This window comes from Pleurodeles waltl, chromosome 8 (assembly GCF_031143425.1).
Source record: "Pleurodeles waltl isolate 20211129_DDA chromosome 8, aPleWal1.hap1.20221129, whole genome shotgun sequence".
NCBI classification, from domain to species: Eukaryota; Metazoa; Chordata; class Amphibia; order Caudata; family Salamandridae; genus Pleurodeles; species Pleurodeles waltl.
In genome coordinates this window covers 524969187-524983002 of record NC_090447.1, presented here as the reverse complement: position 1 = coordinate 524983002, position 13816 = coordinate 524969187, and the positions used below count along the sequence as shown (strand labels likewise).

The 13816-nt window shown below is 43.6% G+C and overlaps 1 protein-coding gene across 1 annotated transcript in view; it reads left to right on the top strand.

Annotated features, from left to right (window-relative positions):
• TXLNG (taxilin gamma) overlaps window positions 1-13816 on the top strand; it is a 347757-nt gene that overhangs the window by 148090 nt on the left and 185851 nt on the right. The window contains exons 6-7 of the mRNA XM_069204538.1: window positions 4124-4243; window positions 11489-11563. Coding sequence (XP_069060639.1) covers window positions 4124-4243; window positions 11489-11563 — 195 coding nt within the window. The remainder of the gene's footprint in view (window positions 1-4123; window positions 4244-11488; window positions 11564-13816) is intronic.

Here is a 13816-nt window from a genome sequence, read left to right as displayed (position 1 = left end):
GGAACTTTTGCAAAGGTATGAGTTTCCTTCAAGACATCCCAGCACAGACCAGAGTGATGGATGCTTCTCTCTATCGGATTGGGTTGCTTTCATGGACCACCTTCCTATTCAAGAAATGTGGTCTCTGAAGTGACAGAGTTAACATTTATTTAGCATATTAATCTGCTACAATTGAGGGCAGTACTTCTAGCTCTGAAGGCATTCCTTCTGTCCTTCAAGCCAAATCCTCCTTCGTTCAGACACAGTACAGCCACCATGCATTATCTGACTGACAGGGAGGAATGAGATCAAAACTTCTCTCCCGGAATACACAAACAATTTGAGGGACCTCAGGATTACAGCTGTCCATCAGCCAAGCATCCAGAATGTTCAAGCAGGCACTAAGTGGAACCCTTCAAGAAAGCTGCAAATGGGCATTAAACATCGCCATCTTCTGAGACTTCTTTCGCTGCTGGGGTGTCCCTCAAATAGACCTCTTCGCAAACAGAGAAAGCAGAACCTGCCCAGGCTTTGCATTTAGGTTTTACAAACCGGGCATGTTGGGTAATTCCCTATAGATCAGCTAGTCCTTACGCCTTTCCACCAATACCCCTACTGCCAACAGTGATCATTAAACTGCCCCACTCGAAGGCCATAATGTTTTTCATTGCTCTGGAGTCACTCCGATAATGGTGGTACGCTGAACTCCTTCATGTCTGAGCATCCCTACAGGAGGCTGCTGTACAGACTGGACCTCCTGCACAAGTTTGGAGGCCGGATTCTACACTCCAGCCTTCAGTAATTAAATTTGACAGCTTGGCTCCTGAACTCATTCAATATGGTCACCTAAACTTTCCTAGGGAGTGCATGGATGTTTTGAGAGAATCCAGAAGTCCATTGTCAGGAACATTCTATTCTTTTACACCAAAAAGATTCTGCATCTGTGTGCTCAGAACAGTTTTGATCCTCTCGTCTACCAAGAGGCAGTTCTTCCATCAAATAGCTAAATCAAAGCTGCAATGTTCCTCAAAGTCTATTTTGCAACAGTAATGCCCTATTGAAAATATTTGACACAGATGTCCTTTTTCAAAAATACTTCAGTCAAAAATTTCTTTGAGGGCATTAGGAAAATGTATCCTATCAGGAGGCCATCTCCTGCATGTGAGTCCAATATTGTCCTTTCTCCCCTTATGGGTTATTCTTTTGAGCCTATACCTAAAGCTTTCCTTCACCGCATGTCTTGTAAGGGTTCCTCCTTGGTCGAAATAATCTCTGCACGTAGGATTAGCGAAATAAAGGCTCTTTGTTCCCACGTCTCCTGGAGAGAGGTCTCTTCGCACTCTCAATCTTGGAGGGTGTTGAAATTTTATCTGGATAAGACTAAACCTTTCAGCAAGTCAAAACAGCTCTTTGTAAAATATGATCCTTTACAAACAGGATTTCCCATATCTAAACAATCCCTTTCTACATGGATGGCCACCTGCATAATCCTGTGTTACCAGAAAGCCAACAAAACCTCACCTGGAAAACCTAAAGCCCATTTCACCAGAGTTAAAGCAGCTACTTTCTTGATTCGGTTGAGAGCAGATGCCCAAGTAGGGCACGTTTCTTTAAGAAATCTCTCTGCTTAAGTATCATACTGTTTTTATCACTTTCATCTCAGTTTTTTGGGGGGATGAGCTAGTTATTCTGTTCAGTGCTTATTAATGGAGATACTCTGAGAGAGAAGGAATGGTTTGTTACCTGTAATCCTAGATCCCTCTCAGATGACACTCCATCTACCCCTTGGGTGCCCCGGACGAGGTGGTCTCGTCCTGAGGACGAGACCACCTCATCCGGCTATGGGCCCCCAGGGGGCGCAGAAACCACTAGACACCAGGGATTTTTTTTTTTTTGGTAATTGCACATAAGGAGAGCGCCCCCTTTGGCAAGGGCCGCTCCCCAGGGGGGGGGGGGCAAATGATTTTTAGGCCATTTCTGCCCCCCGGGGGAAGATAAGCCTATTTTTGTTAGGCCAATCTGCCCCCAAAGGGGGCAGAAACCTCTAGACACCAAGGATTGGTATGTGTGTGGTTTGTTTTTTGGGGGGGCAGCCTCTTGGGCCATGGTCGTTCCCCATGGGGGCACATTACTGTTGGCCATAACTGCCCCCCTTGGGGGCAGATTGGCCTATTTTTGGACGCCCCATCAGAGACCAATGATGATTTTTTTTTTCAAAATAAGAGGTTGGGGGTATGGCCATACCCCCACCCCAAATAAATGGGGCCAAAGTTGTTCTGCCCACCAGTGAGCAGATTGGGCAATTACCCCCGATCCACACCCCGGGGGGACAGAAAGTCTACTAGATGCCAGGGAATAAAAACAATAATAGAAAATAGTGGGGTGGTGGCTACCAACCAGTATGGCCTGGTTATGCCCCCACCCGAACTGAAGGGGCTAACAGTCATTCAGCTCTCCCCCGCACACTAAAACTCATGGCAAGCAAGAGGACATTTGATTCATTTTGTTTTTTGTTTTACATTTAGGCCATGAGAGCATGGTAACTCAAAATCGTCCCATTTGGAATGGTGAGGGCTGCACTTTTTTTTTTTTTACTTTAAGAAGCTGCCATGTAGAAAAAGCCACAAGACCAGGTGTTAAAGCTCCTGCCTGGGGGAGGTGATAGCATCTCCACCCAGTGCAGGCTTTGTTACTGGCCTCAGAGTGACAAAGGCACTCTCCCCATGGGGCCAGCAACATGTCTCGGTTGTGGCAGGCTGCTGGAACCAGTCAGCCTACACAGATAGTCGGTTAAGGTTTCAGGGGGCAACTCTAAGGTGCAACAGATTTTGAATTTGCAATCTTTGCTTCATTGGCAGACTATGTAGTTGTTTCAGAAGTGGAGTGATATGAGTTTTTATAGCACTCCTCCTCTGGTGATAATACAAGTGAAAGTCCCTTTCACTTGTATTAAGGGACCTTTTAAAGGATGTATTATTCCGTTTTTTTTTTTAAGTAAATCCATGGAGTTGGCAGTAGAGCCTTGTCTTAAGACTGCAGACTACTTTTGTGTCACATGTACCTCCTGGGCTTTCTGACGTAAGACTAAGATACTGTAGAAGTAAATGTGACTTTGAAAGAAGTGCTGTGGGGTCCCCACATGTGGGTGTTTTCAATTGAGATTGCTCTGAGAGATAACTAGGATTACAAGTAGGAAACCATTCTATGTGTTTTGTTGCCAGAAAATACTATTCAACACTGGGCTAGGTCATTCTCATCCCACGTGTTAAGCATAGCAAAGAAGTTCCCGTTTAGATGAATTTCACATGTTACTTCATAAAACCAGCCATTCTGCTTTGTTTTGTTTAGTATGTCAAATTTACTAGTCTTCTGGACATTTTTCTGAGACAGCATGATGGTGTATCAGCATGACCTCAACATAAGTAATGCATCTAATATTTTTCCTGAGCAATCCATGGGAAGCATCCTAGATGGTTACTTGACCGTCTCAAAGTAGGGTTTGTGTGGGTTGAGGGATGGGGCAGGGAGCAGCTGTCAAGGATTTATTATATGAGGCTGATGTAGTGAGAAACTCATGCACTGTACTGTGAAACAGACCAGATTTTATATAGTCTTGGAAGTCGTTCTTGGTTACAGCTTGATATTTCTTTTGCCATGAACAAAAACATTTCCTAGATAAAATTGTCAGTTTAAATGATATGATTTTATGAATTAACAAAAATTGTATGTATATTTACATAATTAAAAACTTAGACTCTGTAAATGAGGACTTCTATAGGAAATGGCAACAAATAGATTATGCGAAACCAGATGAATAGCATTACTTTTAAATGGAGAAATCCACATAAAATTGTGCAAACCACAGTAAAGTACATGGAAAGCAAAAGAATAAAAAGTGAGAATCAGCATATTAAGTGCACTTTCAGTCCTCGCTCGTTGTACTACAATATTTTGCCTTTTGTTTTTAAATTTAACTCTGTTTATTCTGTAGATATATCTGTTTAGAAATATCTGCTTTCTTAAAATAGTCGGTTGCCTCTGCTCTTGAAAGCATTTTGCATGCATGTAAAATTTCAAATCTGTAAGTTCAATATTTGTGTGTTTTCATAATGCTATTTTATGCTGATGTTTGCTCTGCCCTTAGCATATTGACAAAGTGTTTAAGCACAAGGAGTTGCAGCAACAGCTGATTGATGCCAAACTTCAGCAGACAACACATTTGATGAGAGAGGCTGAAGAGAAACATCAGCGGGAAAGGGAATTTGTGAGTACCTTCTAAGAAATGTTTTACTTCAGTGAACTTGTTAAAGCTCTGGTCTGTGCAGAAGAGGAAAAGAGTTAAGGAGTTTGTGGCTAGGCCTGCACACAAGCCTAGGCAGAGCTCACAAATAACGATGTAAAGTGTTGCCTAACAGAGTTGATCAGTGGGGACCTTTGGTGTCAAAGGAGGCAAGAGAAAGAAAGAGAAATTATGAAACTGGGAAGGGTAAAATAAAACGAGGGAAAAATAACTTACCAACGGATAGAAGAGAGGAATTGATGGGAGAAAAGAAAAAGGATGGGACAGAAGAGTGAAGGAAGGAAAAAAACAAGACAATATGGAGAAAGAACAAAGCAAGTAAAAGCAACAAAAGCAAGCACAGAAGGAAGTCAAATGAGGGAAGTAAGGTAAGAAAGATGTCTGGCCGGCAGCAGTGAACTGTAACAATTAACAGGGTTCCTAGTGTTGTAGGAAATGCTGGGTGCCAAACATCCATCCCTCGTTCAAGGATGCTGCTGCAGTAGCGCAATACTCCTGACTGGATACATAGCGTGTGAACAAAGCAGATGGATTGTGCAGCTCAGTTGGGGCTATAGGATCTCACCATTAAAAGAGGGCTAATTTTGGTCTAATGTGCTAACCTGATCCACCTGCACAGCCCCCTTAGACCATATGGATATGCTGACTAGTAAATTAAGGGTCGGTAGGAGCTGGGCGGGGAGGGATGCCACATAGAGATGTTGCGTGTGTACTATTTGCATACTGGTAGTTTATGTCAACAAGTTTAAACATGGACTTTAGTGATAGCCACTTAATGTACTCATCTTGGAGAGGGACACACTGCAAAGGCTGTTCTGGTCCTGCTGTGAAAATTAGATTGTGTTACGATCGTCCAAAGAATGTGAACATTTTTGCAGTTTGGCTGTTCCAACAGAGGGAGAATGCATGCCAGGATGACCCACCTTCTACCTTTTCTTAACCACATGCACTCCTCCTTACTCTCCCACCTCCACTTCCTAAGTAAGTCTACCTCCTCTCACAGGGAGCACTAAAGTAGGGGTCCTTCTCACCCTTTCCCCGTCCCTCTTCCCACACCTTCCTGCTTAAAGTTTCTCTCTCCTCTACCAAGATGTTCCTTCATAGTTTACATCTCTTTTTTTGACACTAGAGAAGAGCCACATAAGCACTAAAAGTTGATGAGCTAGCTTTTCTGCTATTTTTTTTTTACTTGTCTTTATCGAACCTCTTGTTAACCAAGTAGGATGATGCGTCCTTGAAATAAAAATAAACGTCTCAGCAAGGTATTATAAAGAAAGAATTGACGTAAGAATGAGAGAGCGTAAGTAAACAGTGAGAGAAAAGGAAAGTACTGTAATAAGCAAGATGGTGTTAATCCCTATAAGAAGATTTTCAGAGAACAAGAAATATAAAGATAGCAGAAACATTGTTACATACTTATAAGCCTGATTCTGCATCACAATGAACACCATTGAAGTCAGAAATATTAGAGTAATTTCCAGCTGTGTGTAGATCCCCCAGAATACTTTCAGCAGAATATTTTTAAAAAGTACATACAAATGTTTTCAAATGTAAACTCCTGTAGCAATTCCTAAGCTACATTGCAGCATTATAATCGTACTTTGCTGCTAAAAGGTGTGTTCAATGAGGGTAAAAACAGGTTTTCTTAAGCATATTAACATAGTGCATCCAAGATTCCCTTTAACCTTTAGAAGCTTAGATGTGTCCATTCCCAGAATGTGCTATGTCAGTGTAGGAAGTTGGCTCTGTATGTGCTATTTCAAAGTAAGGAATAGCATGCACAGAGTCCAAGGGTTCCCCTTAGAGGTAAAGTAGTGGTAAAAATAGATAATACCAATGCTCTATTTTGTGGTAGTGTGGTCGAGCAGTAGGCTTATCCAAGGAGTAGTGTTAAGCATTTGTTGCACATACACATAGACAATAAATGAGGTACACACACTCAGAGACAAATCCAGCCAATAGGTTTTTATATAGAAAAATATCTTTTCTTAGTTTATTTTAAGAACCACAGGTTCAAATTCTACATGTAATATCTCATTCGAAAGGTATTGCAGGTAAGTACTTTAGGAACTTCAAATCATCAAAATTGCATGTATACTTTTCAAGTTATTCACAAATAGCTGTTTTAAAAGTGGACACTTAGTGCAATTTTCACAGTTCCTAGGGGAGGTAAGTATTTGTTAGGTTAACCAGGTAAGTAAGACACTTACAGGGCTTAGTTCTTGGTCCAAGGTAGCCCACCGTTGGGGGTTCAGAGCAACCCCAAAGTCACCACACCAGCAGCTCAGGGCCGGTCAGGTGCAGAGTTCAAAGTGGTGCCCAAAACACATAGGCTAGAATGGAGAGGAGGGGGTGCCCCGGTTCCGGTCTGCTTGCAGGTAAGTACCCGCGTCTTCGGAGGGCAGACCAGGGGGGTTTTGTAGGGCACCGCGGGGGACACAAGTCCACACAGAAATTTCACCCTCAGCAGCGCGGGGGCGGCCGGGTGCAGTGTAGAAACAAGCGTCGGGTTTGTAATGTTAGTCTATGAGAGATCTCGGGATCTCTTCAGCGCTGCAGGCAGGCAAGGGGGGGATTCCTCGGGGAAACCTCCACTTGGGCAAGGGAGAGGGACTCCTGGGGGTCACGTCTCCAGTGAAAGTCCGGTCCTTCAGGTCCTGGGGGCTGCGGGTGCAGGGTCTCTCCCAGGCGTCGGGACTTTAGGTTCAAAGAGTCGCGGTCAGGGGAAGCCTCGGGATTCCCTCTGCAGGCGGCGCTGTGGGGGCTCAGGGGGGACAGGTTTTGGTACTCACAGTATCAGAGTAGTCCTGGGGTCCCTCCTGAGGTGTTGGATCGCCACCAGCCGAGTCGGGGTCGCCGGGTGCAGTGTTACAAGTCTCACGCTTCTTGCGGGGAGCTTGCAGGGTTCTTTAAAGTTGCTGGAAACAAAGTTGCAGCTTTTCTTGGAGCAGGTCCGCTGTCCTCGGGAGTTTCTTGTCTTTTCGAAGCAGGGGCAGTCCTCAGAGGATGTCGAGGTCGCTGGTCCCTTTGGAAGGCGTCGCTGGAGCAGGATCTTTAGAAGGCAGGAGACAGGCCGGTGAGTTTCTGGAGCCAAGGCAGTTGTCGTCTTCTGGTCTTCCGCTGCAGGGGTTTTCAGCTGGGCAGTCCTTCTTCTTGTAGTTGCAGGAATCTAATTTTCTAGGGTTCAGGGTAGCCCTTAAATACTAAATTTAAGGGCGTGTTTAGGTCTGGGGGGTTAGTAGCCAATGGCTACTAGCCCTGAGGGTGGGTACACCCTCTTTGTGCCTCCTCCCAAGGGGAGGGGGTCACAATCCTAACCCTATTGGGGGAATCCTCCATCTGCAAGATGGAGGATTTCTAAAAGTCAGAGTCACCTCAGCTCAGGACACCTTAGGGGCTGTCCTGACTGGTCAGTGACTCCTCCTTGTTGCTTTCTTTGTTCCCTCCAGCCTTGCCGCCAAAAGTGGGGGCCGTGGCCGGAGGGGGCGGGCAACTCCACTAAGCTGGAGTGCCCTGCTGGGCTGTGACAAAGGGGTGAGCCTTTGAGGCTCACCGCCAGGTGTTACAGCTCCTGCCTGGGGGAGGTGTTAGCATCTCCACCCAGTGCAGGCTTTGTTACTGGCCTCAGAGTGACAAAGGCACTCTCCCCATGGGGCCAGCAACATGTCTCTAGTGTGGCAGGCTGCTGGAACTAGTCAGCCTACACAGACAGTCGGTTAAGTTTCAGGGGGCACCTCTAAGGTGCCCTCTGGGGTGTATTTTGCAATAAAATGTACACTGGCATCAGTGTGCATTTATTGTGCTGAGAAGTTTGATACCAAACTTCCCAGTTTTCAGTGTAGCCATTATGGTGCTGTGGAGTTCGTGTTTGACAAACTCCCAGACCATATACTCTTATGGCTACCCTGCACTTACAATGTCTAAGGTTTTGTTTAGACACTGTAGGGGTACCATGCTCATGCACTGGTACCCTCACCTATGGTATAGTGCACCCTGCCTTAGGGCTGTAAGGCCTGCTAGAGGGGTGTCTTACCTATACTGCATAGGCAGTGAGAGGCTGGCATGGCACCCTGAGGGGAGTGCCATGTCGACTTACTCGTTTTGTCCTCACTAGCACACACAAGCTGGCAAGCAGTGTGTCTGTGCTGAGTGAGAGGTCTCCAGGGTGGCATAAGACATGCTGCAGCCCTTAGAGACCTTCCTTGGCATCAGGGCCCTTGGTACTAGAAGTACCAGTTACAAGGGACTTATCTGGATGCCAGGGTCTGCCAATTGTGGATACAAAAGTACAGGTTAGGGAAAGAACACTGGTGCTGGGGCCTGGTTAGCAGGCCTCAGCACACTTTCAATTGTAAACATAGCATCAGCAAAGGCAAAAAGTCAGGGGGCAACCATGCCAAGGAGGCATTTCCTTACAGTCAGTTGTTGTCTCTCTGTTAGTCCTTTCTGATGGATCTGAAAAGCTAAGTTCGAGAACTCTTATTCAGCTGTAATTCTCCATATAGCTGAGAAACAAGTGTTGTTTCATTGAAGATCACTATGATTTAGAACTAGGTCTACATGTAACAATTTTTTCTGCTTTGTTGAATCTACATCAATAGTCAGAACTTTTAGGCTAAAGTAGTAAGCAGACCCTTCTGAGTGGCTTTCGGCCACTAAGGATGAATTCTAGGCTCTCTGAAGAAATATTAATACTTGTTTTAGGCAGATAGAATTTCTTGAGTAGCTTAAGCTACTATCCAGTCAGCCTTTGTCAGAATAAATTCTAAAGTGCTTTGTAAGTGTGTGGACTCATTCGCAGGTGGCTGCCTTACAGATCTCAGCCCATGGAACTTTTTTTTTTTTAACTATGTTGGAGTGCCAGCTTTGCCTCTTGTGGAATGTTCTTTAGGCTTTATAGGAAGAGGTGGGTTTTCCCGTAGGTAACAGATATACAAGACAAGATCCATCAGGAAATGAATTGTTTCGATGTGGTTAAACCTGTCTTTATTAGAGTAGATTATAAGCCTTAATCAGTTTAGCCTTTTTTGAGTAAAACTGTCCTGACCCCTAATGAATTTAAGGAAGGTTCAGGTTAGTAGATGAATATCTAAAGAAAATAGGATATGAGATTCTGAGGCTATATTTGGAAGAAAGGACGTGTGATTTCTTATTACTACCCTGTTGGAACCTAAAACGGTATAGGGCTTAACAGCTGAGGGAGCCCAAATAATGGCAACTACCATGGCTGCATTCAAGATAGATGTCGCATTGAAGACCTATGAGTTTGAATGGATTGGCCTATTATTTGTAGAGCAGTACATTTAACTCCCCAAGAGGTGAAAGGTGCTCTTATAGAATGGTAGCTGTTTACGTCTTCAAGAAAATATTTTGCTGTAGGAAGTTTGAAAATAAAACTTGTCCTTGAGCTTTTCCAGTTAATTGTTAATTGCTTTAAGCTACACTTAGATACAGGTGACTTGAATTTTCACTCTCGCCGGCTGAAGAAATAATGCCAAATTGACTCCTCTTTAACAGTTAATGGTGAAAGAACTTGATATGGTATACAAAATATTTCAAATTTTCCAAAATTAATCATTTAAATATGGCACGTATGTATGTAGTATTTGTATAGCAAGAACCTAGCCAAAAGGCTGTGGAGTGCTGAACTGAGTCAAAGGCCAAGCTATAGTCAGCAAGTGAACAGACGGGTAGCACATTTCTAACCACAAGAGTGGAATTTGATTGCATCATACTGTAGTGGTCTTTAGTGCTTTCCTAAATTGAAGCAGATTTGGGCAAACTGATCCATTCAGTGATGTTGTTTCAGATCCTAAGTGCATAGATGGAGAATCCTGCAGTCTTTATTTAATTTTTGCTCTTCTTTGTCTCTAGTCTGATTGTGTCCTAACTGAGGTTGTGTTGAGAGCCACTAGAGATGGTGAGCTTGCCAACCTAATAGGCAAGGTGCCAGTCACGATGGCTTCGTATATGATACATCTAGATTTCTAGAAGGCGTGGACTGGCAAGTGGATATAGCAAAACTCCATTAGGGAGGGGTGGTGTGCTTCTATCTCCAGGCTCACCGTTGATGTGGCCTGGTTCGGGGTGCCCTTATGCGGGACCAATATACAGTATGAGAAGCAGGGGAAACCTGCATTGCCACCACCCTAATGCAAAAGTGTGAATTCTTGGACTGCAGTTCTGAAGCCTTCCTAGTATGAATTGTTTCTCTTTATTTAGCACAGAGCTGGTACCAGGCAAACTTTTTTTTTTTTTTTTTTTTTTTTTTTTTTAGTTATGTATTCCTTGAGGGTATATTAGAGTGACCTGACATTGGGCGAAATTTGGGGTGCAATTCTGTCAATGTTCAAAGTTTTGAGACCAGTTTGGACTTGTTGCCTGATGTACTTGGCAAATTCTGTTTTGGTAGGATTAAGTTTCAGATGCTGGATATCCAAGATTTGATAAGGTCCTGGCAGTCATTGGGGGGCTTGGTTTGGATGTCTGTAGCAGAGAAAACTTACAAGTATAGGTGTGTGCAATTGGCATACTGGTGACTTTTGTGTCGTTGTTGTCAGCGAATAGTGTCCCATGGGGGTCCATGTAACAGTTGTAGATGAAAATAGACATGGCAGACCCCCTGAGGGCTCCATAGGTGATGGGGATCTTGTGGTAACAGTTGGTCCCTATATGAACAGACTGCTGTTGGTTGGATAAGTAGTCGGAGAACCTAGGAAGGGGTTCTGTTAGCATGAATGTATACCATTATAGGGAATAAAACATAGCCAAGTTGAAAAACAAAGGAAATTCAGTAAACTTGTCACCGTCTGCAAAGAGCGGAAATTGTCGATTTGGCGCACCAGTGTTCATAAACATCTTGTATAAAAACTGCTTTTTGGTTAAACAGTGGTTTCTGAAATACATTGTATAGTTAATGTGATCACTCTCTCGAGTGATAGTAAAAATCATTATTTTTTTTTCAAGTGTCTTGTGACTGTATATCCTACTCCCATCAGTGAATACTGTATATTTGTAAATATATGATCAACTGGAAATAGGAATGTGTCATAATCATCCCAGAGTAGTTGTATATTTTCAAGGAGCAGGACCATGTTTTGAGGTAACACGAAAGTGGCTTATTTCTGTCTGGCTGTTCCTTTTAATTTCTGATCTTGAATAGCTGAAACGTTTATGGAATTTGGCCTCATTACTGTCTATTCTTCACAGTTGCTGAATGAAGCCACTGAATCCAGGCATAAATGCGAGCAAATGAAGCAACAGGAAGCACAACTAAAGCAGCAGGTATAGAATCATAATGTAGCTGCCTTAAAAACGAGTTTGGTTTCTTTAATGTTATCTGTATTGCAAATAAGGAGATTCTCTAAAGTAGAATGGCACTCATAACAATACTTCTAACTTCTTGTGTTTTGATAAGATCTCAGACACCATATTTAGTTATGTTTTTTTCTTTAGCTGTGTTTGTTTTTGACTACGCTGTAGTATGAGGCTTTAGGTGAAAAACACCTCACTTAAGGCTGAAAGTCAGTGATTGTTTCTTTTGCTCTATAAATCTGTAACATTGGAAAGGGACTCCTTTTGTGTGTGTTTTTTTTTTTTTTTTTTTTTTTTTTGTAAAAAGACTCACCCTTAAATGTTTATATAGCATGCTTCTTCATCATATACCTATCCGGCTTAGTTGTCTTAACCTGGTGGGCTCCATTCCTCTCTTGGAGTGAGCCCATTTATATGATTCAAGAGCTCAATCTCAGGATTGGAAACATATTAAACTGCCTACACGGGTCTTCCAGAGAACTGAGATAAATCCCTGTATAAACATTTTCTCTCCCTCTGTTTTGATTAGATTTCTTTTGCTGAATATTTGGGCACCAGTCTTGATTTTATATTCTGCTTTGCTGCAAGAGAGCATAAGAACGTCTGTTCCTAACAAATGCGTTTTCCCTCAAGTGGTTTATTCAACACACAAGATAGAAATAGTAACTGTCAAACAGAGCAATTCTTTCCAAATGGACTTAGTAGTTGTCAGCATAAACAATTCTACACTAGAATAAAGGGAGGTTAACAAGGTTATCCTAAGCATCTAGTTTCCTATCCCAGTACACTTTAATGTATTAAGACAATAATCTGTGCTTCTGATAGACTTCTAGCTGCAAATTTCTCACCTTCTGAATGTGCCCCAGGAGGCACACTGGATTTGAAATCTTTTCAGCAGTATCTCTGCGTGGCAATAGTTGATGCTGCGCAGCACAGCAATGACGCTCTTCCGCCTTGCAGATGACTTGTGGAGACAATATAGGTGCCACTCCAGCGTGCTATTTGTTTTTTTCTTTCTGCGCCACCGGATTCTGATCCAATGCTCACTCTCATCTCTCAAAGACATCTACTTCTGATATTTTGTCAAAAAAATCTCATTCACCCCCCAAAATGACACGTTTTAAGCCCTGTGGGTATTGTTGCAAACAAATGTCTGTGACAGATCCCCACCAGGTGTGCCTGGGGATCGAATCAGAACAATAAGGGCCTGTTGCAACTGCATGTCAATGAACTCAACCAAGACCACAAGAAGAAACTCTGCATCGCCAAATATGAAGACCATGCGAAAAGACTGATTAAAGTCCAATTCGAAGGTTTGATCCTGTTCTCACTCCGGAAGCTGACAAACCTGTTCCAGAGGCCAGTTTTCATCGTGATCTAAACTGTCTTGTAAATCCAAACAAAAGCATAAGAAATCGAAGCAGGACCCTCTCCTACTGCTGCCATTTACGTGAGAAGGCGGGTGGGAGCACCACAGCTCTTCAGCTCTCTTGGAGTGCATCAACTTTAGAGGTGAGCCTGTAACTGACCCCAGCACAGAGTTTCCTGGGCTATCCACCACTCCTAAACAGATTAAGGAGCCCTGCAAGGCTATACTCCCGTACTTCTGATCCTTGCTGGACTCCCTCAGGTGCTCCTTTGTGCCCCCGGGAGAAGAAGTGCTCTCTCTAGAGCAGTAGTCCCCAACCTGTGGTCCAGGGACCCCTAGGGGTCTGCGAAGCCTCCTCAGGGGGTCCATAACTGCTTAGAAAATGTAATAATATTACCAGGATTTGAATAATGATTCAGTGGGGGTCCCTGAGTTCCAGTAATGATTAAGTGTGGGATCCGCAAAAGTCAAAAGGTTGGGAACCACTGCTCTAGAGTAATCAGGCGGTTTTTGCCCTCCATGCCCATCATGACACCTCCAGTTATGGTACCCAATCCGTGTCTGGTTCCTGTAATGTCTGTGTCATATCTATTGATGCTGGACAAGGTGATACCTGTAGTACTGTTTGACTCCGAGTTTGCTCTGGTCCGACCATGGGCAAATCTGCACCCGCCTACTGTTGAGGCGCCAGGTCAGTTGCCACCTTCACAACGGCAAATACACACTTTGCATTCCCTTTTTGGCGTTGACTTGGTTAACAATGAAGAATTGGGCGATGAGTTCACTCAGCCCTGTACTGAGGACAATTGGTATTATTATTTGCAGGGGGCCAGAGGTCTCTTTACCTCCCCTGA